The sequence below is a fragment of the Amblyomma americanum genome, chromosome 6 (genome assembly GCF_052857255.1).
Source record: "Amblyomma americanum isolate KBUSLIRL-KWMA chromosome 6, ASM5285725v1, whole genome shotgun sequence".
In the NCBI taxonomy this organism is placed as follows: Eukaryota; Metazoa; Arthropoda; class Arachnida; order Ixodida; family Ixodidae; genus Amblyomma; species Amblyomma americanum.
In genome coordinates, this window is record NC_135502.1 from 12,633,018 (window position 1) to 12,660,314 (window position 27,297).

Below are 27,297 nucleotides of genomic sequence, written 5' to 3' on the forward strand. Positions count from 1 at the left end.
GATTGGGCAGGCTATAATCAAAGCCAAGGATGCGAGCTTGAGTGCTTTCTTCAAGGTGAAGACCCACAAAGACGGCTGGCCTTTGAGAACAATTGTGCCGGAACGAGGTGCTGGCAACATGTCTTGGGGCGGTTCCTTCAAGACTCCCTCTGCTTGTTAACTCTGATCGACCCATACCTGATAAAAAAGCCAGATCAGGTTTCAAAGTACCTACAAGAACAGTGCCCGGAAGGAGCAAACCTCTTCTCGATCGACCTAAAAGACCTGTAATATTCTCTACCCCACGAACGCTTGTTTGAAGCAGTCAAGGAAAGGGTTGATGCTATGGGAGCTGTAAGATTTCAAAATGCCTGCGGAGTAGGCTGTGACAAATTTCTTGAAGTTTTGGGGTTCTATCTCAACTCAACCTTCATATCTTTCCAAGATGGGCTTTACATCTAGAAAGAAGGTGATGATGATGATTATGGATTTTTATGGCGCAAGGGCAGCTATGGCCAAAGAGCGCCATGTCACAAGGTATTTTTTCTTTTTCTCAAGGTGGGGTCAGGGACCCATTTCCCAAGCATTTCACCCTAAATAAGCCGAGCACCAGACCAGGGGAAAGCTTGTACCCATTGTATCACCGGTGGACATCTAGAAAGAAGGGGTCTGCATAGGCTCGTGAGTAGCGCCGATTCTTCTGCTACTTGGGCGCTATGACAGAACATTGGAAAACGCTCTGGAAAACAGCAGCGCGGTAAGCGTTTTTCGCTACGTGGTCGATTTCTTGGTCGTCTACAAAGCATCTGCCGCAAATTCGCAGAATGATGTAGAGGGTATTTACAAGATCTTCTCAGACACGCTAAAAGATTTCACCTTGACGAAGGAATTGCCGAATGAAAGCCAGCTTCACTTCCTAGATTTGCGACTTTTTATACGCCCAAAGCACATCTGTTGGAGCTATTCTCCGCGCTCAAAGAAAGGCCTGATGCCTTACAGTTCAGCTCACTCGAAGCTAGTTAAGAGATCACTCGCCACAAGTGCCTTGAAGAATGCCCTTAATCGGTTATGCAATCATCCCATCGAGGTGAGCTTCAAAGGCCAACTGCAAAGTCTTCGCGTTGCAGGGTTCCCGGATACTGTTCTACGCAGTGTGTGCGACAAATTGTTAAAAGATTCAAGTCGAGCATGCACAGTAACCCAGAAGTAAGAAGATCAAGCAAGCACTGTTGTGATTCCCTACGTGCATGGGGTAAGCCATCCTTTGAAAAAGGTCATGGGCCGGGTCCCATCGTGAAGCTCGTCTTTTCTGCCCTCAACAAGCTGAAAAAGCTTTGCAAGTTAGTAAACAAGGATAGCCCATCGTCAAAACAATGCGAAAAGAAACATGAAAAGAAGTTCGCTGACTGCAAAAAAGAAGTCGTGTATGAGATACCACTATCATGTGGGTCACTTACATTGGGCATACAGGACGTTGCCTGAACGATAGGCTACGGGAGCATAACAAGGACTTAAAAGAAGGCGCAAGAAAAAACTTACCTGACCACGTGGCCACATGCAAGTGCACGGCGAACGTTGACAAAAGCGCGGTTCTAAGAAAGTACAAGCATCCGCGTGTGCTCGAAATGCGTGAAGCCTATCTTACTCATTGCAGAGGGAAAACCTGTGTCAGCGCGCCCTCCTTAATGCTGAAAAGAAAAGAGATTATATTCCTAGATGGCTGAGCATGCGCAGAACCTTGCTACTGTTTTTATCTTTTTATGTTTCTATGCAGTGGGCGTTGCCCATGGGTATATATTGCTCTTGGCGCAATAAAATTCTTTCAGTTGTTAGTAGCGCTGGTGCGTGTGTCTCCTTCACTTGTCCCGTCCGTAGCGCTTTGAATCATTGTGATGTAGTTCTGGCCTGTCTGGTACTTCAGCCACACCATCCGGTTGAAATGTCTTTCGAGCAGGCTCTTGGTTTCCCGCCGCTTCGGCCACTAGATGGCAATTTGGCTGCCACTGATACGGCGGATATCAGAGGGACAGATGGCATGGTTGGTGCGCTGGAAATAACCTAGAGTCGACTGACGCTGCGGAAAGAAACCTCTTTGAAGACTAGGAAGACTGTATGCGGCCTCCTACAAAGTAGGCTAGTAAACTTGCGGAGATTTTTGCGGATGAAAAGCCACATATCCAAATCCTGATACGTCCACTGCGAAGCAAAGGGCTCTCCGCTGACTTCATGATATTCCGCTAATTTCCACCCTAATCTCATCTGGCTACATGACCTTCTGTCACTTGGAATCCAATTTGTTAGCGACCACCGGTTATCTTCTCCCCGCCTTGCATGCCCCGCCCATGTCCATTTCCTCTTCTTCATTTTAACTAGGATATCACTGTCATGTTTGTTGCCTCACCGATTTTGCTCTCTACATACAGCTATATTATATACATTTCTCCTGGGGGATTATTCCTAATTATTGGCTGTGAGTACTTACCAACTGCATTTCACTCTATCTTACTCCCGTGACAATCTCAATCACAAAGTTCGGATCCGTGTTCTTTACTTGTCATACACCCATTTATTCGCTTACGATACTTCGGTTGCGTCAGTGCCCATTTTAAACTGTTTTTTTTTCTAGTAGACTGTTATGCTGCACTTCAGTCTTCTTGATAATAAGTATTAGTCCCCCCATTCTGTTTTGAATGCTTAGGTCCTTAGAAATGTGCTGCAATTCCTAACCTGAGTTACTAAGCAGGGCAATGTCCTTTGCAAATTGTGTTGAATACTGAGGTGTTCACCATTAACGTTTAACCCCGGCTCTTCCCAATCCAACCTTCTGAACACGTATTGTAAACACGTGGTGAACAGCAGTGGAGAAATTATATCTCCTTGCCTGACATCCTTCCTGATAGGTACGATCACTTTTTCTGTGGAGGACCGCGGTCAGTGCTGTCCCCGCAAATATTTTCCAACAGCTTTACGTACGCCTTTTCCGCACCTTCGTTATCCAGTGACTGCGTATAACTCTGGTGTATGGACTTTATCAAACAGTTTTTCGTAATCTATGAAGGCTATATAAGAGCTTTGTTATATTTTGCACATTTTTCTATAACCAGAATGATTAAATGAACAGTGTCCATTGTCGAGCACCCTGCACGAAAACAGGCCTGGTCTTTCGGTTCACTGAAGTATAAGGTTGTTATCATTATATCAGCGATTACCCATACTCACCGCTGGTATACTCGGCTGTAAATCATCTCTAAATATCTTTTTTGGGAATACTATCTAACGCAGACTGATTTAGTAAAACATGACGCACGATTAATTGATTCTACTTACTTATGAACAGCTTTCGTCGAATTTTATGGCACAGCGTCCTGGTGTTTCAACGCATGCAAAACAAAGTCAAGTCGCATTGTGTTGTCGTTGAGACGTGCAGCGCTGAAGAGAAAACATTTTAATGCGGTCGCATGTCAAGCTCCCAGTCAGAATATCGGTGGCTCGGCTTACCAAGACAGTACGTTAGTGAAGAAGGTGTGCAGACTCAAGCACGAAGCTTAACTTACAAAGCCCATTCCGCTCCTAAGCCTGTTTCACGTCACGAACCGGAAGACGAAATAAGAAATAAAAAAAAGGAGTACGGTGGGCCCAGTTCAGGCGACCGCTGTGATGGCAGCAGGCGACATGAGCGAGCGCGTATCGATCCGTTCATTCAAAAACCGGACCTGCCCTAGCAACCACTTCAGCTCTTGCACTCCGCACCCCTGAGTAGTTTTCTGTTTGTTTCCACCATGCGCGAGTCAGGGTCCCCTACTTAGGTCAGCGGTCGAGGACAGTCAACGTGCCGCGGCAGAACGGTTGCGGCACCGGGCGGGAACAGGCGTCCACAGTGCCCGCGGTAATACTGTCGAGGAAAAATAAGAAACAGGTGCAGTAGGACACGGGCGGATCGCATTCATTCCACGCCGTGTAATGGCGGCGGCCAGCAGAGGCGGCGTCAAAGTCATCGAAGCGCCCAACATGAAGTACTGCTGCGACGTCGACTTGCCCATCGTGAGGAAGGCGTTCGCCAAACGGAAATGGACCAGGGTCGAGTCACACCAGGACTGGAACGTCTACTGGTGAGCGCCTGGCAGTAATGTACGGACCGAGGGCGAGGGGCGGTGTTAGGGTGAGAAAGGAAACACTTGTGCGGGTCATTTGCAGAGGCCAAGGAGTGTCCCATGTGAAACGAGAGACAATGCGTTTCGCTATGCAAGAGAAGTGAGACGAGAAAACGGTTGCACAGCGAGGAGAGCAGAAAGCTAGTTTGTAGGTGATGAACTCAGAGGCCTTCTGTTTTTTACCTGCATGACTGCAAACATGCTGAGCGAAAAGCGAGTAGTTCAGTCATTCAGAATAGACCTGCAGACTATATACTGCTATAGGCAGATAGGAAGATGGGGCACTGCGACGCTTCGGTCCTTGAAAATAATGATGATGGTCACCATAATCTTGCACTTGGTCGATTAAACCTCAGCTGCTAAGCAGCTGCTGCTGCTGTTGCTGATACGAAGAAAGAAAAGGAAATGCCTGCCTACTGGCTCAAGCCGAGCCACGCACGCTGCCGCGTGCTGAAAGTAGGAGAGTTATAGGATTGGGGAGTAAAGACAAAAAGAAAAGGCGCGCGCTAATATGCTCCGGGCCGATCCCGGAGGCAGTGCAATACCGGACCGACCTGTGCCAGAGTGCTTCAAGCCGAGCACTCCGCCATATTCCAAAAATAAGTTTAATATCTTGGGTCCAAGGACCCGCAGCAGATATTAAATCAGGTATCAATTATCATATCAGCATTGCACCAAAGGAGGATGATGTGCCATCGAGTGAGACGCCCGATTAACGAGTTGCGGTAAGCTACGCTTGGTTGCAATGACACAGGCCGCGAGAACACGTCACTATCACTCGACTTCGCCCTTACGTGTCACCTCTGCGAAGCCTTACCTTTGCCCAACAAGAGAGAAATGGGAGAAGAGCAGGGAATGAACTCCATTTCGGTGGGGTGAGGAATTCGGGCCCTCTCTCGGGTGCGTGCCTGATAGCGTAGAGAAGCAGCCCTTGGTAGCGCACGCGGAACCGCAATTTAACGGAATACCCATTACTGCTATCGCAGTAAAAAATATTAATGGCTTTTGAGGAACGGAAATGGCGCAGTAGCTGCTGCACTTCTAGGTGAACACCTGAACCGCGCCGTAAGGGAAGGGATAAAGGAGGGACTGAAAGAAGAAAGGAAGAAAGAGGTGCCGTATAGTGGAGGTCTCCGGAATAATTTCGACCACATGGTGATCTTTAAGGTGCACTGATATCGCACAGCACAGGGGCGACTTTGCGTTTCGCCTCCATAGAAATCCGGCCGCTGAGCAGGGTTCTAACCCGGGCACTCCGATTCGCTAGCCGAGCGTCCTAACCACTGAGCCACCGCCGCGGGTCGCAGTAAAGGAAACGAAAGAAGCAAAAAAGAAATTCTAGTAGGTAGGTCCCCTGATATATTCGCCCAAAATTATGAAATTCAATAATAATTTACTCTAAGATTCTAAAGTACGTTCATTCGACTACTCAGCCACAATTTCATCGTTTAATTTAGTATAATCTCTGTCACGTAAGTACTTGTAGAGGGTGGTTGAACGGGTATCTGCAGCTGCAGAGCGCGGAAGAAACTCATTACAGCATTTGATCGACAGTTTCCATTGTGCTTCAAATACATTTCAGCAGTGTCAAATGATTACACTGATAAGACAGCTATACTATAATAACGCAGTAAACCGGGTGGACTGGGTGCACTTAACTGCCTCCAGAGTGCAGTCAGTGCACTTTAGTGCAAACTGGGTGCAATAAACAGTTTTTTATGCACTAAAGGTGCGAATAGAGGCGATGTTGAGGGTGGAGGTTGGCGGAGCCTTGGAGGTTGGGCAGGCACGTAGCCAGAATTTTTTTTTTAATGCGATAAGATTAGAAGCCCCATATCGGCAAAATATGTTCCGTCCATCCGTCCGCATGAAGCTTCGGTTTGCAGGTGGCAAAGTGGACAGAGAGAAATTCCTCGCTCCATTTGCGGGCAAGAGGAGGGGGAAGGATAGTGGAATTATTTTTGTGAAATTATTTCGTGATAAACAGCCTGTAACCGATTTATCGGCTCCGTTGCTATACACGGATGACTGTCGTCGTGTACTTTATTTGTGCCGATAGTAAGAATTAAGTCAGACTGCTTTAGTAGACCACTTCCTAAACGAAACCACCGCGGGAAGAAAAGTCTTTTAGCGGCGCCTACTGTTCTTATAAGCTTTCGAAAATTTGCTTGTTTTTGTAATGATAATGCCAACATGGAAAACAAATGGACAACGACATGCCACCATTTTCTAAAAGTTGCTCGATTTCTTTTTCTCACACAGGACATCCGTCGCCAATGTCCGCAGTCTCTTGGCACCCGACTCCAACGTGAGGCTGGCAGAAGACCAGTCGGTGACCCATTCTGCTCTCCCGTTCCTTGCGGACTGATTCTTTCGGGGGACTACGAGCAGCTGCGGCCACTTTTGGGACTGTGCGCGCGCGCAGGACAACTGCGTTCGCAGTTTCTTGTAATGATATGAAGAAAATTCCTACATTGGGGGGTATTGACAATGATAAGAATATACCATGTCTGGTATCAAAACGCAAACAAAGCAGAGCCTTTAGCTTAAAGGCTTCAACAAACCTTCTGCGGTTGATTCATGATGTGAAAGGTAATGTGGCATCGCCATTAAACGATGAAGACAAAGAAAGTAGTGCAAGCTAACACTGAACGTCAAATGTTCTCACAGTGCTGGAAGACAGCGGCAAGCATGAAGAAATGCTAAGTAGCCGATCCAGGGTCTCAAATGTTTCAGCCGAGGAAACAATGCTTGCAGTGGGACAGCACTGTTGATGAGAATTATTTGCTTAGAGGGGTTGGGAAAATGCCGTGTGACTGTGCTATACGCAGATCCGTGAGGACGTCTGTCAAAAAAAGGGGTTACCGCGATACATTAGCGGCGCAGGCCCGGTCTTTTACTGTCGACCTCAACCTATACAGTGCGTATGTTAAAAGGGGCAGATATTTGCGTATGCTGCCGTTCTAGAGCTGTAAGTCGCGGAGTCAGCAGATATAGTTAGTGCTCGGAAATGTTTGCAGGATGATGTTGGCTTCACAGCGACAGCCCTACATGTTCGGTGCTTCACATCCTACCTTGAGTCATCATCGGTGGTGCTAGCCGAGCTCTCTGAATGTGCCTCGGCCAAGTCCCCTGGCTTCTTTTCGCTCCGCCGCTGTCGCCTGCGGCCATTCTTCGAGCTGGGCAGCACGCCCGGTCTCCCCGGTGAATGAAAATGTTCTAAATGTTTTCTGAGGAAACGAGAGGCGGAGTAATCATCGCTTTCCTGGTGGACGCGTGAACCACGCTCTGAGGGAAGAGACGAAGAAGGCAACGAAAGCAGACGAAGTGAAAGAGGCTCCGTATAGTGGAGGGCTCAGGATTTAATTCAAACGACTGTGCTTCTCTAACGAACACGTCTTAGAGAGAGGACAGAAAGAGAGATAAAATCTCATTGGTATTTAAAATGTTGAACGAGTCAAACAGGCGGACTTCTACATTCTACGTTTATGGAAAAGCGGTCAGGATCCGATCCCACGACTTCGTGCTCAGCAGCTGAACGCCATGACCACTAAGCCACCGCGGCTGGCTCCCTCCCTGGCTGCTTTCGCTGTCAGACGCGCCGCCGACACCAGCCGCCTTTCGTCTCCGCAGCGCATGCTCGGCGCCCCTCGTTGGCTTAGCTGCTTGACGCGCTACAACATTCGTTCGCTCTTACTCGGTAGTAATGCATTCGGCATACCTGGCCGCTTTATCACCTTCGCGTGCTGCAGCTATAGAGCTGCCGTTGTCGACATATATAGTTATTCGCTTTTTGTTACCATGTCATGTTCCTTGCGCGAGGGCGTTTCCTATGGTTCTCGATTCATGCTGCTTCGTTATACGGCTGCAGCAATACTCCGCTTATCACTTGGAAGCGCTGGACGAACGCTTCATCTGACACGAATCATCGTGACGACTTCTGTCCTTGCTGTTTGCGTCAGTGTGACAGAACGTACGGAGCAGGCACCAATCACGACGACGACTATGATCAGTTATGCCCTTCCCCTTAGTGTCAATTTGATAAGCTAACCCACCTGTGCTTTCATTCACCAATTAACAATGCAGTCAAAATCACGAAGACTTCACCAAGACTAAATGAAAAACCTTGCGTTTGGGAACCAGCTCGGTTCCAAAACATCGGGTTTTCAATTACCATTTTGGTTTCAGACACCGTCCCCCCTTTTCCTTTAAGCTAGATCACGAACCAGACAGGTAATTTTATCTAAGTGTTAGTCATCGGTCAAAATGGCATCACCTGTTTCCAATGCGCCAATTTGATCACTAGCGAATGGCGTCGTCTGTGCCAAGGTCAATTTTTTGGTTCCGGAGGAGAACAAAAATGTCTGGAAGCTGTTCTTTTATTGACCACTATGAGGATAATAGACGACGGTCCATGAAGGTACCAGTAGTGAGGGGGCAGGGGGTCGGAGCCCCTCTGCCCCTTCTAGACTCCCTTCCCATCTCCGTGTCCATCTACGTAGATGTGAGACGGGTAATGTGTCCCATCCTTGTCCGTGCCAGGCGGGTGAACCACTTCCCGACGCACTACGAGCTGACGCGCAAGGACCTGCTGGCCAGGCACATGCAGCGCTACCAGCGCCAGCGCTGCAAAGTCCGCGGCGACCAGCGCGAGGAGCCGCCGCCTTTAGCCATGGTGCCCTCGACCTTCGTGCTGCCACGCGACTACAGCATGTTCGTCGACGAGTACCGCCGCGCGGGGCCTTCAAGCCTCTGGATCGTCAAGCCCTGCGGCAAAGGTTCGCCCCGGCAGGAAGCCGCACGGCTAAAATGCCGCCCGCCCGAGTTTCGCAGACTCACTTTAGAGTGCGTGCACACTGCAGAGTTCACGAACAAGGGGTAACTGACCTGCGCAACGGTCTTGTCTCCAGAGTCTCCGTTCCTGATGCCGCTAATTTCAAGATCCCCGTCCAAGGTGCTTCACAGTTTAATTTGTCGTTTAATCGTACTGCAGAAAAAAGTACGCCAGCACTTTCCAGCCACTGGTGGAATAGGGGGACTGCACCACACAACATAACTGTCACTTGTTAAGGTGGCTTCATTGCAATGCTGTAAGGGTGTTAGGAGAATGGGTATGTCAGACCCACAACTACTCTACTTGGTATATGGCCTGCGGGCCTTATAGTATTATATAAAATAAATGAATAAACAGCATTCATATTTTTTAAGCCGCTTCATTGCCCCCTTGGTGGTCTTATACTAGCCAAGGAGTCAACGGGCGAGAGCTTCAAGTAGGGCTCGATCCACTTTCTGGCCGTTGGACTGAGCAGTCCGCACAGCAGCTTAGGAGGAATGAGTGGGAATGGGAAAGTCTGCTTGTGGAGGACATCCCCACAGTTAGCGTGGATTTGGGCACGCCACAGGTGTTACAATGTGTGTGTGTGTGGGGGGGGGGGGGGGGGGGGGTTGAAATAGGGTGAAAGCATGAGAGGATCGAGGCAGGGAGAAATGAAGCATGCCGTCTATAGCTATCGACATGTGGCTCTGGATCGAGGCGACAAGGTACAGTGCGGGGGTGGCTGCATCGTGCGGCTGTGCTTGTATCATCCGTTCAAAGGGAGGCAATTTGGAAAAAAAGAAAAAAGTGTTTGTCAGTCACTCATACTTAAGGCGCAATCCTTGGCTGCATTCTGGCAATGTTTTTCCTTTTGTATATTCTCGCTGCCTGTGCTCGCGTAGTGGGTGGTAAGCTTGCTGTTGCCCCTCAGGGCGCCTCATTCTCGCGTGCACAGTTTTAAAGCACACCTTTGCTCACGCGGGGTATATAACATTGTTTAGTACGCCTGTCATAAATCTCATGATCAAGCGTTGCCTTCAACACCCCACTTTTTCGCCAGCACAGGGCATCGGCATAAAGCTCGTCGACAGACCATCGCAAGTCAAGTCCCTCATCAACAGGTGCGTTTTTCACTATCGCTGAAGCAAAGCAACGTGCGATTAGCTGCGGAGTTTCCAAATATAAGGGCTGCGGTGACGCCGAGCGTAGCTGAGGTGGGGTATATATAAGCTGGGCAAAACTCACGTGGAAGAGGTGTCAATACGGGGACTGAGAAAGCGCCTTCCGTATAGATTCTGACGAGAATGCTTGTTTTTCGCAACAACGCATCCTTTGCTGGACGTCCCAGAACTCATGTTGTTAAGGCAGGAAGACTGGTTAGTCGGACGCCAGAGATTACGTTGTCAGCACAAGAAGAAGCAAACAAGCAAAGAAAAACGGCACACAGCAAAGAACACAAACAGACAAACGCTTGACGTTAACTGATATATAGTTTGTTGAACGTGATGGTGCTTTTATGCCCAGCCGCAGACAGTCTCCATCAGAGGAGCAACTAAACACACACATCAGAAAGGATGGGCAAAATTTCCGTTACGTACAAAGGGCCTTGGCTGACCAAGCACACAGCACAGTATGCGTATAAAGGATAAAGAACTTTCGAGGTAACTCCGAGGGTAACGAAGGTCTAGATCAGCTTGTGCCCCATCGTCTCTCATGGTTCAGGCGGAAGATTTATTCAGATTCAGCAAGCAAGCGCACAGCCTCAGTATGTTTGCCGCCTGCTCATCCTGTCGTGTAAATTCTCTCCCCCCCCCCCCCCCTTCTCTCTTTGTGCTCCGCAGCTGGGAGAACCAGGGGAACCGGGAGGCGCACGTGCTGTGCCGGTATGTGGACCCTCCGCTGCTGGTGGGCGGCCGCAAGTTCGACCTGCGCCTCTACGTGCTGGTCGCCTCCTTCCAGCCGCTGCGCGCCTACCTGTGAGGTTCCCCGCTCGCTGTGCACGCGAGTTTGCTGCATGGACGCTATTTCCCGCTCGATTCCAGAAAAGACGCATCTGCAATTAAATCTTACAGCGGAGCCAGATGGTATGGACAACGAAAGACCTCGATTCGTTTTGCTTGTGGTGGGTGCGGTACTTACATATTGTAGTACTTTACCTTCTAATGACTTTCCTCTTCGAGGCCATGAGTAGCGTCTGGCATAATGCCGATAGGGTAAACGGACATTGCGTCCTACTTATTTTTATTTTTCTGGCGAAAAAAAAGGCCATTTTTTTCTGCAAGGTTACTTTTTTAATTAATGCAGTTCGTGGAATGTGGTTCCTAGATTATTTATCAGCAACCAACTATATAAAAGTAGGCAATAACGCGTTAAAACGTTAAAATGCTCCCACCGATTTTAACTGTAATTAAACATTCGGCATATCTGTCCCCAAAGAAAAAAAAAAGCGTCTGGATTCGTTTAGCCACGGACACCTTGTGAGTAAGGTAAGGGTCGAAAACGAAACAATAGGCTTTAAGTTGGGAAAATAAAATAAATTTAGCTTTTCCATTTTCAGGTAGTGCTGGTAGGCTATAGAGTTGCGCGCAGCTCGAGGGCGGATGCGTACGTACTACGTCCGCGCAGGTACCGCCGGGGCTTCTGCCGATTCTGCCAGCTGCACTACCGGACCAAGGGGCTGGACAACCCGCTTGCGCATCTCACCAACGTCTCGGTCCAGAGGCACGGGGTGAGCAACTCGCCCTCGCAGTTGGCCCCCCACATACCACTCGCCAAGCACATGTCGCTTCGCGTTGCGCAGCCGCCCTGAAATTCGACAGCTCTCGTGTGCGCAGTGCCTGTGGCTATTGACGTCGCGTTCGTGGATTTCCAGTGAACCGCGTATCGGAAATCGACTCAAGAAGAAAAAACTCCTCTCGGGCTCCTGCGAAGCGCTTGAATTGTATGAGGGTAACCACAACAACGACATAAGAGAAGAATTCCATCAGGTCATGAACGGGGAATCTGCGCATGCGTATACCTTGCGGGCCGCAAATGCATAAAAATGAGAATGCTTTATAGAAAAGGAAAGATGCCGTAGCCGTAGTGTCGCACTCTCGGTGGACACCTTTGACTTGCTGTGAGGGAACGGATGACGGAGGATGTGGAAGGAGGCAAAAGCTAAGAGGCGCCGTAGTGGAAAGATCGAGCTTAATTTCGACCCCTTGGGGTTCTTTAACGCGCACCGACTAGAATCACCAAGATCACACAGCGCAAGAGGCGTTTCTTTTTTTTAAATTTCTCCTGTATCGAAATGGCCACCGCGGTAGCACGGTGGCTATCTTGCTCGGCTGCTGACCCGAAAGACGCGGTTCGATCCTGGCCGCGGTAGTCGCATTTTTATGGAGGTGGAATTCTCGAGGCCCCTGTGCTGTGCGATGTCACTGCAAGTCAAAGAACCGTGGGAGGTTGAAATTAGCCCCAGCCCTCCACTGCGACAACCCTCAAAGCCTGAGTCGGTTCGGATATTAAGCGCTGCAAAACATACATAAAAAATTATCCATCGTGTGGTATACTGATAGCGCATGTTTTAAACTGCATTTTCATGTATCGCTTATCAGCCACGCAAGCAGTCGTCGGCAGATCACATGTTCATCGGCCTATAAAAAGGCACTGTCTCAATAAACGTTTGTTCAGTTCCAGCCTGGCGTCCGTCTGATACACAACAGTTGGCGACGAGGCAGCGACGGCGATGGCCGTCGGCAGGATCGGCGAGTATCGTCTCGGCACGAACGCGTCATGGGACGAATACGTCGAGCGCCTGGAAATGTTCTGCGAAGCGAACCAGATAACGAAAGAAGAGCAGAAAAGAGCAGTCCTGTTGAGCAGCTGCGGCGAAGAAGTGTACGGGCTCATCGTAACTTTGGTGAAGCCAGAAAGACCGACAGCAGCAACCTACGAAGAAATCAAGACTGCCGTTCGCAAGCACCTGCATCCAAAGCCTTCGGAGCTGTATGCAAGGTTTTTGTTCTACAGGCGAAACCAGGCTGCCGAGGAATCGGTTGCGGACTACGTCACGGCGCTTCGGAAGCTAGCCGAAGACTGCGGTTTTGGCAGCGCCCAACTCCCGTTGGACGTCATGATGCGGGATCGTTTCGTATGCGGACTCCGGAACGAAGGGGTTCAACAGCGACTTCTCGCAGAACACAGCCTTACGTTTAAGGTTGCGTATGACTTGGCCACAACTGCAGAAGCAACCGCTAAGCAACAGCGAGACATACGCAAACACGGTCGATACGAGACGGACTGCCAGGAAATGGTACAAGCAACCCGTGCGAAGCAAGACACCCCAGCGGAGGGGTCCAGCTGTTACCGGTGCAACGGTAAGCACGCTCCACATTTGTGCCGTTTTAGAAAGGCGACATGCTTCAACTGCAAAAGGGTTGGACATATAGCTAAGGCTTGTCGGTCGAAAGACGACAGTAGAACTGCTCGGAAGACAGCGTATGAGCAAAAGAAGAAAGGAGATAAGAGCAAGGGCGTGTACGAAATGAGTGCGTTGTTTTCCCTGTGCGAAGTGAATGAGCAAGAACAGAAGTTCATGGTTCAAGTAACGATTGAAGGGCAAGAAGTTCCGATGGAGGTTGATTCTGGCGCATCGTGCTCAATTGTGAGTGAAGATACGTTCAGGGTTGTTGAAAGGAATCACGGTAAAATACCACTGCAAGATTCTGGAACAACTATCGTAACCTGGTCAAAGGAGGCGTTACCCGTGCTGGGTCAAGCAAGTGTCTTGGTGGAATTCAAAGGCAGGAAGGCAAAGCTACCTTTGCTTGTAGTACAGAAGCAAGGCAACAGCCTGATTGGGAGAAACTGGTTTAACCCGTTAGGTATTGGCTTGCGGGGTATACAGCAAGTAAACGTGGAGGACGTGCCTTCGCGATTTCCCGAGGTGTTTCGCACAGACCTTCCTGGCTTCAACGGACCGCCAGTTCACATCGAACTGAAAGATGACGCCCAACCGGTGTTCCTCAAAAGTCGACCAGTTCCATTGGCCCTCAAGGACGACGTGGCCAACGAAGTGGACCGCTTGGTGCAACAAGGTGTATGGGAGCCCGTCAGCTACTCCAACTGGGCAACACCACTGGTAGTGGTAAGAAAAAAAGATGGAACTTTACGTCTTTGCGGCGACTATCGCAGTACCGTAAACAAAGCTATTAAGAGCAGTGGATACCCCTTGCCCACTACAGCGGAAATGCTCACAGCTCTAAGTTCAAGCAAGTTTTTTACCAAGTTGGATCTAGCCCAAGCTTATCAGCAGCTTACGCTAGACGACGAGACGGCTGAGGTGCTCACAGTTAACACGATAAAGGGACTGTACAAGGTTAAGCGGCTGCCGTTTGGCATTTCGGTCGCACCTTGGGTTTTTCAACGAGTCATCGACACACTGTTAGCGGGCGTTCCCGGAGTGAAAGCTTATCTGGATGACATATTAATTTCTGGATGTAACGCCGAAGAGCACGCCGAGAGATTAAAGACTGTGCTATCGCGTCTGCAGAAGGCACAGCTACGAGTAAACAAGGACAAGTGTGAATTTAACCAGACGAGCATCGAATTCTTGGGACACAGGATTGATGACTCAGGAGTACATCCCAGCCGAAGCAAGACGGACGCCATCCAGCAAGCGCCTGCGCCCGCAAGCAAAAAGGAGCTGCAAGCCTTTTTGGGATTGCTGAATTTCTACAGCAGTTTCCTCGAGGGCAGGACGGAAGCGGCCGAACCGCTTTATCGACTGCTAGACCGTGACCACGAATGGAAGTGGACAGGTGAGCATCAGCGGGCTTTTGAGAGACTGAAAAATTTACTCAGCTCAGACGCCGTACTTGTGCCCTACGATTGCAAGCGTCCTTTAATTTTGTGCTGCGACGCATCGCCTGTGGGAATGGGGGCAGTGCTAGCCCATCGTGCGGATGACGGGAAGGAGCAGCCCATAGCTTATGCTTCTCGCACTCTTGGCGTCAGTGAACGCAACTATGCTCAGATTGATAGAGAGGGTTTGGCTGTGGTCTTTGGCGTAAAAAAGTTCCACCAGTACCTAGCTGGGCGAGAATTTACAGTGATAACAGACCACAAGCCGTTCCTCGGCCTGTTTAACACGGACAAGCGAGTGCCCGAAGTTGTGTCGCCCAGAATGCTGCGTTGGATTTTACTGTTGTCTGCGTATAACTACCACCTTGAGTACAGACGAGGCCAAGACAACTCCAACGCCGATGCACTCAGTCGTCTACCAGCCCCGGGAGACGAGGACGAGCCAAGACCGCCTGGGGACGTGCTCTTGTTGGAAGCGGTCGACTGCGCACCGCTGCAAGCGGCGGACATTGCTGCGCTGATCAAAAAGGACTCGGTTCTATCCCGGGTAAAGGAATGGCTACTCAGTGGCTGGCCGTCAACACAAGTGGACAGCAAGTTTGCGCCTTATGAGGTGAGACGGTCGGAGTTGTCATTGCATCGTGATTGCATACTGTGGGGGAATCGCGTCATAATTCCAACCGCAGCAAGAGAGAATGTGCTGCAACTCCTGCATGCAAATCATCCAGGGATGAGTGCCATGAAAGCATCAGCTAGAGGGCTCATGTGGTGGCCGAAGATGGACCACGAAATTGAGGAGTTTGTTCGGCACTGTCATCCGTGCCAGAATAACCGGCAAAGTGATGCCAAGGCTCCAGTGCATTTTTGGATCAAGCCAGATCAGCCTTGGAGTCGACTGCACATTGATTTCGCTGGCCCAGTCAAAGGAGACGTTTTCTTAGTCGTGGTAGACGCGTACAGCAATTGGGCTGAAGTCGAAATCATGCCATCCATGAAAGCTACGGCTGTCGTCAACAGCTTAAGGAAGATGTTTGCGACACATGGTGTACCGGACGTTATCGTTTCAGATAACGGCACAGCTTTCACTAGCACAGAGTTGCAAATGTTTTTGAAGTGTAATGGCGTGCGTGCAATTTTCACTGCACCTTATCATCCAGCCAGCAATGGTAGGGCGGAGAGGATGGTAAGAGAAGTTAAAGAAGCATTGAAGCAGCAGGAAGGTTCGACACAGTGCAAGATTTCCCGGTTTCTGTTTAAGCAACACACGACGCCACATTCGGTCACGGGAAAATCGCCAGCAGAGTTAATGTTCGGACGAAGACTGAGGTCAGCGTTAGACAGACTCCATCCGGACCGGCAACACGCGCCTGAGTTACAACGACCGGAGACTAAGAGGTTTCGTGTCGGTGACGCGGTCTACGCTAAAAGCTTTTGCCCAGGTCCAAGGTGGAAGGCTGCCAGTGTTGTGGCAGTCAGAGGTCCGGTGTCGTACGTGGTACAGCTAAACAACGGCGAGCGTCATCACAGGCACCGCAACCAGTTGAGGAGCGCCTGGACGCGGCTCGTAGTTGACCCAGTCACAAGTGAGGACTACCACGTCAGGCTTCCTCCTACAGCCAGGCAGCCACAGCCGCTGTCTGCTAGCCCAGAAGCAACCCCTGGGGCGAGTCCAGGCCAAGCCACCCAAGTACCGGTCGAGCCGCGAAGATCAACGCGTGTTCGACGGCCTGTCCTGCGTTATGGCATTAATGGCTAGCTAGTCCGTTTTGGATTGTGCAAATCTTAGGAGAAAGGAGTGTGGTATACTGATAGCGCATGTTTTAAACTGCATTTTCATGTATCGCTTATCAGCCACGCAAGCAGTCGTCGGCAGATCACATGTTCATCGGCCTATAAAAAGGCACTGTCTCAATAAACGTTTGTTCAGTTCCAGCCTGGCGTCCGTCTGATACACAACACATCGAAATATGGTTGCCGCGGCGCAAACGGTGTATACCTTGACATGATGTTACTCCAGCGCTACTCGCACCAAATAGGGGTTCAAAGGAGAACTAAAGCATACTGGTACACTAGTTCATATTCATAGGGCAGGGGACGAAATACAAAATTCATGAAAGCAAAAAGAACGTAGAAGAGAGAGAGTTCTCCGCATAGTCGATGTCTCTTGGGCCTCTCTTTCTGCCCTGATTTGTCCGGCGCCACCAGACAATTATGGTCCAGAATAACTACCATGGAGAGTGAGACCACAAGGACGACAGTCAACCGACCTGACGCATACCTGGAGCTAATGTACTATATACCTTTTCACTGTGCAAAACTTGATAGAGCGCAAGTGAAAACTGGGTCATGCCAGGCATGCCCAGTAAGCTGCCTTTGTGAAATCCGCAAATCAGAACGCTGCTACCACAATAGTCGCGACATGGGTGCGTCCAGGAAACTAAATTTGAAAAAGTGCATGGAGGGAAAACGGCGGCCATAATGTCATACACACCCTTTCTACGCTTCCGCTAACCGTGGTGGCCAGAGGTGGGCAACCTCATGACCTCAACCTCAAAATGACCTCAACCTCACGTCGTGAGGTGAGGTCGGCGCCGGCTCGAAATTTTGTGAGTGAGGTCAGCAAATCAGACCTCAACCTCACGCGTGAGTTTGAGGTTGAGTGAGGTCGTCATTCAGTGAGGTCGAAATTTTGAGGTCGAGACTTTCTGCAGTTGCCACGTCTTACTCCGACAAGTGCCACTTCCGAAGCGGAGTTGCAGCGCATCACCGCAGTGTTCATGCAATGACGCTTGGTGTTCGGTTTTCCCTGTTTGGACAATCGGATGCCACAGTTCCCTCTTAGCTTCCGGCGCTGCGCCGTAATGTCTGTTCAGTCCGAGCCTACAGGAAGACGCACCCCTCTGGTTTTCCCGGGAGGAGTGTTACTGTCAGAGCACGTCACTCTCCCTCCCCTTTGCCCCGCTGGCGTAGCACCCGGCTGCATGCCGGCCGGCTCAAACTCCTGGGAGCGCGCAAAGCACCTAACTCACGTTAACCCGCGGTAGATTTGTTTCATGCCGCAAACAAGTTCAGTCCAACAAGCACGCAATAAATTCGTCGCAGTGCGGAATATCCCCAAGCAAGACTGCTTCGTGTTCATGATCGTTGTCGGAGCTGAAGTCATGGCTCTTGCCTTGCAGTCGAGTAAAGGGATCCTGCTGTACTTTGCACGGTGAGTTAACATAAATTGGAGCAGTCGGCACAGGCGAGAGAATGTGATTCAGGCAGTTCCTAACAAGGACACATGCTGATTCGATAAAGAGAACGAAGCCAGAAAAAACCTGTATAACACCGTCGAAGCTTTTGATCGGTGTCTTGACCCTTTCGAATCTCACACTACTTCTTTTTCTTCTTTCTTTTTTAGATTGGTTCCCTAGTTCGGATCTACCCAATTGTTAAACTTATCTGCTGTGTTGGTTCCTGGCTGTGTCATGTGGTGATTAGGTGTGCATAAAAGGAATGCTCGAGGCGTTTTTCGAATTAGAAGTTGGAAGTCTGCGCTGTGTGTGTGTACGTGTTTCTTCTTGGTCCCCGTTTCTTTCGCGCAGTTCAATCATGAACGAAATCCGCCAACTAGCCCGCCTCAAAACTCTTCTTGAATACAGTTCACAAAGTATCTTGTCTAATTTGACAGGTATCGTTCTTTACTTCATGTATAAATTCTGTGTGAACCAAATAAAGCCGTAGTGGAAGTTTAGCGCTTGTGTTTGTCCCTTTTTTGTTGCTGCGCTATGGATCATAACGTAATCTAGCCCATTTTTTCAAAATGCCGCGGGTTCACCGAGTCATCGGAGAACTCCCAGGATTTCGAAACCATTACCATCGCCACCTGGAGGGAAGTGGCGGAAACGGGAGAGACGGGTCCTGACCTCCCAGGAACATCAACATCATCATGCTTAATTACCAGCTGCACATAGTCCTATTTTCCCGCAAAATGATTGTTTTCGGTTGCTGGGTAATGTACAATATTTAATCAATATTCTGGCAACTTTTAATTTAGTAGCGGTATATCAGACTTCCCCGAGCTCATAAGGACACACTGTTAGCATCCTCATCATCGCCATCATCTCTAGAGTCAAAGGCATGTGTCGTTGCATGATCTTTTCTGTATGTCCTACATAAAAAAACTGGCGCGTTTACCTGCTGGACAGTCCGAATGTCATTAATTTGTACCGGGTTGTGGGCACTATTTCCAATGCGTCATGCGCGCATGTGTAGTAACGTGGGATCCATATGTATCTTGAAATGGGGTGGATGGGGGCCTGGTAGGACGAGAAATAACATCGTTGTCACGTGAGTGTGATGTCATATTACAGCGTCGTCACGTGACTAGGTTTGATGGCACATTACATCGCTGTCACGTGACCTAGTATGATGTCACGCTCACACGATTCCATCACTAATTATACTAATTAGTCTTAGCATTACATATTCGCATTATTATATTAATTAGTATTAATTAACAACGTGACGTCATCATCTTCGTCGCGTAACTCGTCGGCTCGTGATGTCGCATGGCGCCGTTTCTTGCGGACACATTTTTGCGGATATGACCTTGAAACTGAGCCATCTAATGCTTTCGCATTAATAAAAGAAACCGCTCGCTTCTACACAGACATAAATACAACGTGCCTCTGTTGGTGTACTACAGTCGCAGCTTGTTAAGTGTTTTCGAAGGCAACATACAGAGGACTGAAAAGAGCATTCTCGCTATGCCGGATCGAGCTAGAAAATCAAAATATCCTGATATGCGTCTGCATAACCGTCGCATTGGAAAGTACATCGAAGACCAGTTTCTTTATATTCGGTAACTATTCTCAAGCCTGAAAAGAGTATCGTGAATACCTCCCCCCTCCTCCCAGTTTCTGATAGATGGTGCAGAAGGGCTGTGTTTGTCAATTGCCGGTTCGTGCGTGAATGAGCGAGAGGCTTCCAATACGAACAAGTATACACGAAGTAGGTTGCCAAATATTGACGCATATAAAGTACTCACCGACATACTGGTGGTAACCGCGTATGGGACACCCCTGCCCGCAGGAAATATACTCTCGGAGGGTTCATCCCAGATTCTAAGCTTCTCCTATTGCGTGCACATCAATAATGTCTGCACACACCTTATTAAATAATACCATCCTCATTTTGGCTTTCCAGTCTCACAGGATTCTCAGAATTGTTTTTAACTGAAAAAATTCTTAATCGCTTTTTGTTTTGTTTTTCGTTTGTTTTCTGAGGTCGAGCAGCCGACCTCAACCTCACAATTTGAGGTTGAGGTGAGGTCAGCAGTGGCCTCAGGAAAATTTAGGTGAGGGCGTCTAAGGAGACCTCATCATTTTGGATTTCCTGTCTCACAGGATTCTCAGAATTGTTTTTAAGTGAAGAACTTCTTAACCGCTTTTTGTTTTGTTTTTCGTTTGTTTTCTGAGGTTGAGCAGCCGATCTCAACCTCACAATTTGAGGTTGAGGTGAGGTCAGCAGTGGCGTCAGGAATAGTGAGGTGAGGGCGTCTAAGGAGACCTCATCATTTTGGCTTAATTTTTCCCGTCTTACAGGATTCTCAGAAGTGTTTTTAACTGAAAAACTTCTTAATTGTTTTTTGTTTTGTTTTTCGTTTGTTTTCTGAGGTCAAGCAGCCGACCTCAAGCTCACAATTTGAGGTTGGGGTGAGGTCAGCAGTGGCCTCATGAAAAGTGAGGTGAGGGTGTCTAAGGAGACCTCAACCTCAACTGATGAGGTTGAGGTTGAGTGAGGTCGGCAAATTATTTTTGACGTTGGGGTGAGGTCCAGATTTTTGAGGCCAAATGCCCACCTCTTGTGGTGGCAGCCACGAGGGTAACACCTATTGATAGCCGGCCGTTCGGACTGAGTGCACGGTGCCCTAATCCGCCAACAAGGACGACGTTTTCAGAGCACGCGATTCTTACCGGTGTCATGCATGGCTGCCGCTGTTGTCTTGAAAATGAAACTTACAGGCAGCATGCTGCCACGTTTTCAACACCAGGGTGCTTATAAAAGCAAAAACGTCCGCTTTTGAACAAAATCCAGCGCCTGTCAATGCGGCGGGCCTCTCCTTGTGCAAACAGTCTTCGCAGTGTATAAATACCATGATGGCGGATCAGAAGGTCCCCGCGGATACAGAGGCCCGTGACGAGACGCCCCTTTTCGGCCGCAGGGCCGCTACAACCAGTCTCACGGCGGCAAGTGGAGCCTGTCCAGCCTGGAGATGTTCGTGCGGGGAACCCGTGGAGCCGCGGCCGCCGCCCGCCTGCGCCGGGACCTCGGGGAACTGGTGGCCCACTCGTTGGCAGCCGTCGCGGTATTCATGAACGCTGCTAATTACTCGCACCTCACATTCCCCCCCCACTCGTAGACTCAGTTCTTACACACGGCTAGTGAAAATTACAGAGCGCGTCACAAACGACAACCGCGCTTCTTGAGCGCAATGTTCCACGTGGGGCAGTGTTTTGAGCTTTGCCCGTGGTTGCACCGGAGGCTCGGGAGATAAGCCAGGTGCACTGCTAGCCCTCCACCTTTTATTCCAGAGTTCTAATATAAGGTATCGAAGGACTCTAGCCATAGACATCCCTGCCCGCGTCGCAATACAAACAATAAATAGGAAAACTAGAGAACACCTTTTAATGGGACATTTCGACGTTAATGGACGTTTTCGGTAATGAGTCTGGCCTGAGGAGATTTTTTCTTTTTTGACACTAAGCGAGTGCTTCAGGCCGACAGTAAGTGCTGAGAGGATGTCGGCTAAAGCGCTGCAGCCTGGGGGCTTTAGTTAGATATGTCAAGTAAACAACACACTGCGCCTATGTCTAGCGAAGCTATTTCACAGTGCTCTGCACTGCGTGGCTAAGAAAGCAGTGCGTGACAAACATAAAAATAAAGTAGCGCTGTAATCCGTGCTAGGCCTAGACTGCCCCAACGCAGGAAAGCATGAATGCTTACCCGTGCTTCGTTACCGTAAAAAGAGAACGGCTTTTGAGAAAATGCACTCTTATTCATGCGTGTGTTTTTTGCTGTCGTCCCGGACGGCGAGTAATGCATGTGACAGCTGAAGTACGACACGTATGCATGCTGGCCTTCTGTTGTCAAAAGTCTCGCCTGGCGCTTCCTTAGGCGATCGCGCTGTAGTAAAAGAAAGAAAAAAAAAACATTCTTCCGCAAACTTTTCACACAAAACATGTCGTCGTATGTGCGGCTTCTCTTTCACTTTGTTCTTTATTTTGCGTTGCACGGTCAACACCCTGTCTTGTCTGCATAGTGAACTTGCGCAGCTGCGTTGCGATTATGGCGCGTCTTCCCGCAGCCTTCCATGCTGTCAGATTGGCACTGCTTCGAGTGTTACGGGTGAGTATCCCAACATTGCTGAGCTGCTAAACGCACGCAAGGGATATGCCCGTTTCACATGCTGCGATTTTCACCGCCCGACACCATGCGAATGTGTTCGGTCTGGAAATCATTCGCAAGTCGTCTGCGGCTATACCAGCGGCCCTGTCCAGCCGCAGGCCGAACGAATGCTCAGGCGGTGAAATTAGCAACATGTGAAACAACGGCCTTTCCGCGATCTTATGCCACTCGCTGCCCCCCTTGGAAGATTCATGGCTGTCGCGGCCTAATGTGTGGCGCAGAAAAAGAACACTTCTGCTGTACCGTAAATTCCGATATACAGCCCGCGTGCTAAGTATGTTTGAAAGGTCAAAGCTTTGGCTGTGCGTACCATCTACAGGCGCGGTCGACAACGCATTTTATTTTTCAGTACCGCTCAATATCATGAAATTTCCAATGCGATTGTACGCACTGGATGCGGACAATCTGGTAACATTTTTTTTTACGACCAAAATTGAGAATTGTACCCCGACTGCGGACTGTACTTGAAAATCACGGTAATTGTAATTTCTCTGCCTCCGCAGCGCTGTAAAAGCCAATGCGTTGCATAACCAGCTACATCAACTCTGGTGATGCTATGAAGAAATAGAGAAATTTCACCGCTGAAATCGCGGGAGCACAGCTCGCCGGCCGGGATCAGGGCAAGGCTGGGGATCATGCGGCGAATGTGTCCTGCTTGTGTTCGAACTGAGGAGGACGGTTAATTTTATCTATTCCTTCTCAATGTGTCACCTATGTATACGGCTTAAACGGTTTGCCACTGTCTGCCGCACTTCCAAACAGAGAACTGTGGAAATGGTGTTTTCATCGCATTTCGCTTCCTTCCAGCAAGCTCTGTAGCACGCGGGGGAGTCGCAGCTATCGCCTAAGAGCTGATGGCATATCTGACATCAGTACACACGATTCAGGGCCTCAACAAGGATTCTGCGATTGCCTCAGCGAAACAAATAAATAGTTACATTATAAGCCTGCGTGAGCACTGTATGCACGGTGCTTAAAGTAAAGCTTTTCCTTTGCATAATTTAATCACCGTTCGGTCAGATTGGCTATTTTGGGCGAGTTGGTGTCTCCTTATGAATGCCGTACGTATACCGCTTAGGCCAGGGTACGAAGTCGAGATGCGGAGATCTTATAAATGACTTTTTTTTTTGTAATCTCACATGCCGATGGTAGCGACACCAAACCCGCTCCATTTCCTTAAGCTTGTAGGGAAAGTTCGCGGTGGAGATAAAGAGGAAGAGCACGAGGAAGAGCAAAGGCGGCATTCTTCAAAGGTTTCCGCTACTTCAGTTCACATTTAAAAAAGTTTTAGTCACATTGCGAACGGGCTAGCCTCATGCAAACGCCGGGTGGGGCTTCGCGCCTGCGTGCATGCAGCTACGACGTGCTGTTGGACGAAGACCTGCGGCCGTGGCTGCTGGAGGTCAACGCCTCGCCGTCTCTCACCTCCAGCACACGCGGGGACGCTCTGCTGAAGCAGGCGCTCGTCGACGACGTGCTGAGGCTGGTGGCGCCCCCTGGCAAGCCGCTGACCAGGTGTGGGAGCAGACGGCGGACGGAGCTACCGCAGAAAATTTCCGTATTATTGTTGTGCGACACAAATAACAACGTGTAGTACGAAACTGCTAGCACGTACGCCTGCATGCTTGAACGAATAAAGCCAATAGGGATATAGTGATAGTGTAATTTCAGGAGAGAATTGTGATCTTAGTTTTGAACAATATACCTAAACTTTAATAAATGGTTAAATAACTTCGCAGCGACATGCAAACCATATCAGAAACCTGTAATTCCGTTGTGTTTTAACTGCTTTGTATAGACATTCAGCCACCGTTCTTCTCCGGAGATGCTCCGATGCAACGCATGCTGAGTGTGAAAGCAAGCGCTGTAGGACTGCTGCTGTGCACTGCTGTTGGCCCCGTCTTGGCCCGTTTCAGTGCCAAAGCACTTCTAGCTGCATTCTCGACGAAATCCGTGGTATGAGTGAAGCCTCCTGGCGGGTCACGTGACTCAATTTGCAGTGGCTGTAAAAACAGCTGTGAAGAGATTTGGCAATGGCCCTGAAGATTGGGGATGGGTTTATGGCATACCCTAATATGATCCCCCAAAATTTGATCTTGAAGTAAAAAATCTACGAACATTGAATGGTGCATTCCTGAGGGGTAGTACAGCACGTCCCCAACGTGGCCCATGCCCAAATATGGCATGGACCACCCGAAATTTGACCTTCAATTGACCTTGTCCGAAACCGACGAAAATTGAATGGTGGTTTCCTGAGACCTAGCCTGGCACGTCCCCAACGTGGCCCATGCCCAAATATGGCATCCACCACTGAAATTTTCCGTTGGATTGACCTTGGCCGAATTTGACTGCCGGTGAATCTGGGTGTGCTCGGGTGGAAGACAGACTTGACGTAGTCTAAAAAAGGAATTGCGCCACCTTCAAATGATTCACCGCGATGGCTCAGCGGTTAGGGCGCTCGGCTACTGAGCCGGAGTCCCCGGTTCAAACCCGGCCAAGGCGGCTGTCTTTCGATGAAGACTAAACGCAAAGGCGCCAGTGTGCTGTGCGATGTCAGTGCACGTTAAAGATCCCCAGGTGGTCTAAATTGCTCCGGAGCCCTCCATATGCCCGCCTCTTCTTTAACTCCCGCCTTCCTCCCTTCCCTTACGGGGCGGTTCGGGTGTCTTCCGAGATGTGAGGATTTTTCTGCACCATTTCCTTTCCTCGAAAACCAATTTCAAAATTTCCACCCCCAAAATGAGCTTTTCCCACCCCGAAATTTTTAAAATTGAACTGACCCACGTTCGGAACCGACCTGGGACACCCCCAAAATGGGCTTGGCCATCTCCCGAAATTTGAGTTGCCCACCGCTGAAATTTTGCGAATTGGGCTGAGTCAGGTTCGGAACCGACCTGGGACACCCCCAGAATGGATTCGGCTCGCCCTCAAAATTTGTGTGGCCCTCCGTTCTTTCGCACGATATTTCGGACTTAGCAATGCTAAAGCACCAGCCATTTTTTCGAGCAGCATGGGGTATGTGCCTGCGAATGGCCTCGAAGAACCCCTGAAGGCAGGCCATAAAATAAAACCATAAAGCGAGGTTAGTCGTGACACACTGCGGCGAAAGATCTTGCGTGCGTGCGCCTGTCCCTCGACACAAAAGAGCACCTTCACAGTGTGAGTAGACTTAGCTTTGTCAAAGCCGTCTCAGCAACTTTCAGAAATTTCCTGCAACGCCGAGTACTGATTTGGCTCGAAGCGAGAGAAAAAAAAAGTGGGTTTTCCTCGGGTACGGAAAGAAGAAGAGCCTGCGCGTGTGTTTGTCCTTGTTCAGCACCCGTGTGTAGTTTGTCTTTTGTGCGCGGCGAGACACGCGACGCACGGTGCATAACGACGGTGCGTGGAAGAGCAGTGGGAACTCCTGTTTCTTGCGCGCAGCCCCGGCGCCCAGGCAGACGGCCCGCAGGTGCTGGGCGACTTCGAACCGATCCTGCCCGTGGCGCAGACGCCCTGATGCAGCCTAGCGTCCACTGAGGCTACCCGCCTGCCTGCTCTGAGGTCACACCGAAACCTCTCTTCAGGATCACTGTCCATTGCAGTTTTTTTAAAGATGTTTGGGGCTAAATAAACTAGTTTCGTAGTTAGTGCTTTCCCTGATTCGTTAATGCCTGGTGGATCAATAAACGCACATTTCCTTCCGTCTGAAGGCTGAGAGACCCGTGGCAGCCTTGGGTAAGTATACTGTGCATAAATATACCGGGCGTTTCAGCGAACACTTTCAAAAATTTTCGACAATGGGCTTTTTAGCGTAAAAACACGGCTTTTGCGGCATATATAGTATTGCCAGCCTCGGCGGACACCAGAAAATCGATGAATCGTCTTAAGTAGTAAGGCGGTTAACCAATTTTTAATAATTAACTTTTTAACCAGTGGAGTTAGGCGCCTAGTTGCATTAGAGATTTTTAGCCAGTCGTTAGCAATAGCCATATCAGTTTTTAGAATTTCGAAAACACGATTACCCTCGCCGCTGTGGCTTGACAAAACTTGGCTGCACGGTGCGAAAATAGACGCGCTTTCGAAAGCATGCAGGCAAAGCAAGCCCTCCAGTGCACGTAACTAGTCGAAAAAAACGAATTTTGTCGAGCCACAAAGCCAAGGGTAATCGCGCTTTCAAAATTCTGAAAACTTATTAAAAACGACCGGCTACAAATCTTTGATTGCAACTAGGTGTCTAACTCTACTAGTTAAAAAGTTAATTCTTAAAAATTAGTTAACCAGCGATTCACCGACTTTCTAGTGTCCGCCAACCCAGGTAATACTATGCCGCAAAAGCCATATTTTTCACTACAAAAAGCCTATTTTTGAAAAATTTTGAAAATGTTCGCTGAAACACCCGGTATAACGCTGGTTGGTTTCTTCAGCCAGCATGGCTCCAGACTTGGCCTGTTCAAGGTCCAATCAACTGACCTCCGTAGCACGGAGTAGTCTTATGGATTTCTTAGCAAATGGTGCCACGATCAGTGGAGCATACTAAGCTTCTGCTCCGGTAATTGCGAGCGGCCCTCAAAAACAAGAGACGTGGCATGCTCACCGAAGTTTTCAGCCTTCTACACGATTAAAGGCAATGTCCCGGTTCACAACTGACATGTTGCCCAAATGGAAGCACGTTGCTGCGTGTTTGCCGCATCCCCCTTATTCACCGGATCTCGCACCATCGGACTTCCACCTGTTTCCAGCACTGTTGTAATCTTTAAAGGGAAATCATCTTCCAGATGACGAGACTATGATTTCCGAAGTCACAACGAGGCACTTGGAGCTTTCAACTTGGTGGCTGTCGACTTCTACAGATGAGGTAATTACAGCTGCATAAAGAGATGGGAGAAGTGCGTGCCCCTCGGTGGAACCTATGCCATCATCATCAACCTTACTACCCTTCCCCCCCCCCCCCCCCCCCCCCCCCCTGCAGGGCAAAGGCCTGTCCCAGGTCTTTTCAATTATCCCTGTCTTTTGCCAGTTGCGGCTACTGCATCCCCGTAAACTTCTTAATGTCGTCCGCCCACCTAAGTTGCT

General features: G+C 49.3%; 2 protein-coding genes across 2 annotated transcripts; both read left to right on the top strand.

Moving 5' to 3' along the window:
• The first annotated feature begins 3,601 nt into the window (after nucleotides 1-3,601).
• On the top strand, nucleotides 3,602-25,837 carry TTLL1B (Tubulin tyrosine ligase-like 1B). Its single transcript, XM_077668576.1, has 10 exons — nucleotides 3,602-4,088; nucleotides 6,393-6,458; nucleotides 8,673-8,908; nucleotides 10,007-10,067; nucleotides 10,788-10,922; nucleotides 11,572-11,674; nucleotides 21,002-21,145; nucleotides 22,145-22,185; nucleotides 23,602-23,760; nucleotides 25,666-25,837. The coding sequence occupies exons 1-10, from the start codon at nucleotides 3,940-3,942 to the stop codon at nucleotides 25,739-25,741; spliced, it is 1,170 nt and encodes a 389-aa protein (XP_077524702.1). The 5' UTR covers nucleotides 3,602-3,939; the 3' UTR covers nucleotides 25,742-25,837.
• On the top strand, nucleotides 12,547-16,553 carry LOC144094360 (uncharacterized). Its single transcript, XM_077628341.1, has 2 exons — nucleotides 12,547-14,077; nucleotides 16,410-16,553. Exons 1-2 carry the CDS (start codon nucleotides 12,677-12,679, stop codon nucleotides 16,551-16,553), a joined length of 1,545 nt encoding a protein of 514 aa, XP_077484467.1. The 5' UTR covers nucleotides 12,547-12,676.
• Nucleotides 25,838-27,297: the final 1,460 nt, after the last annotated feature.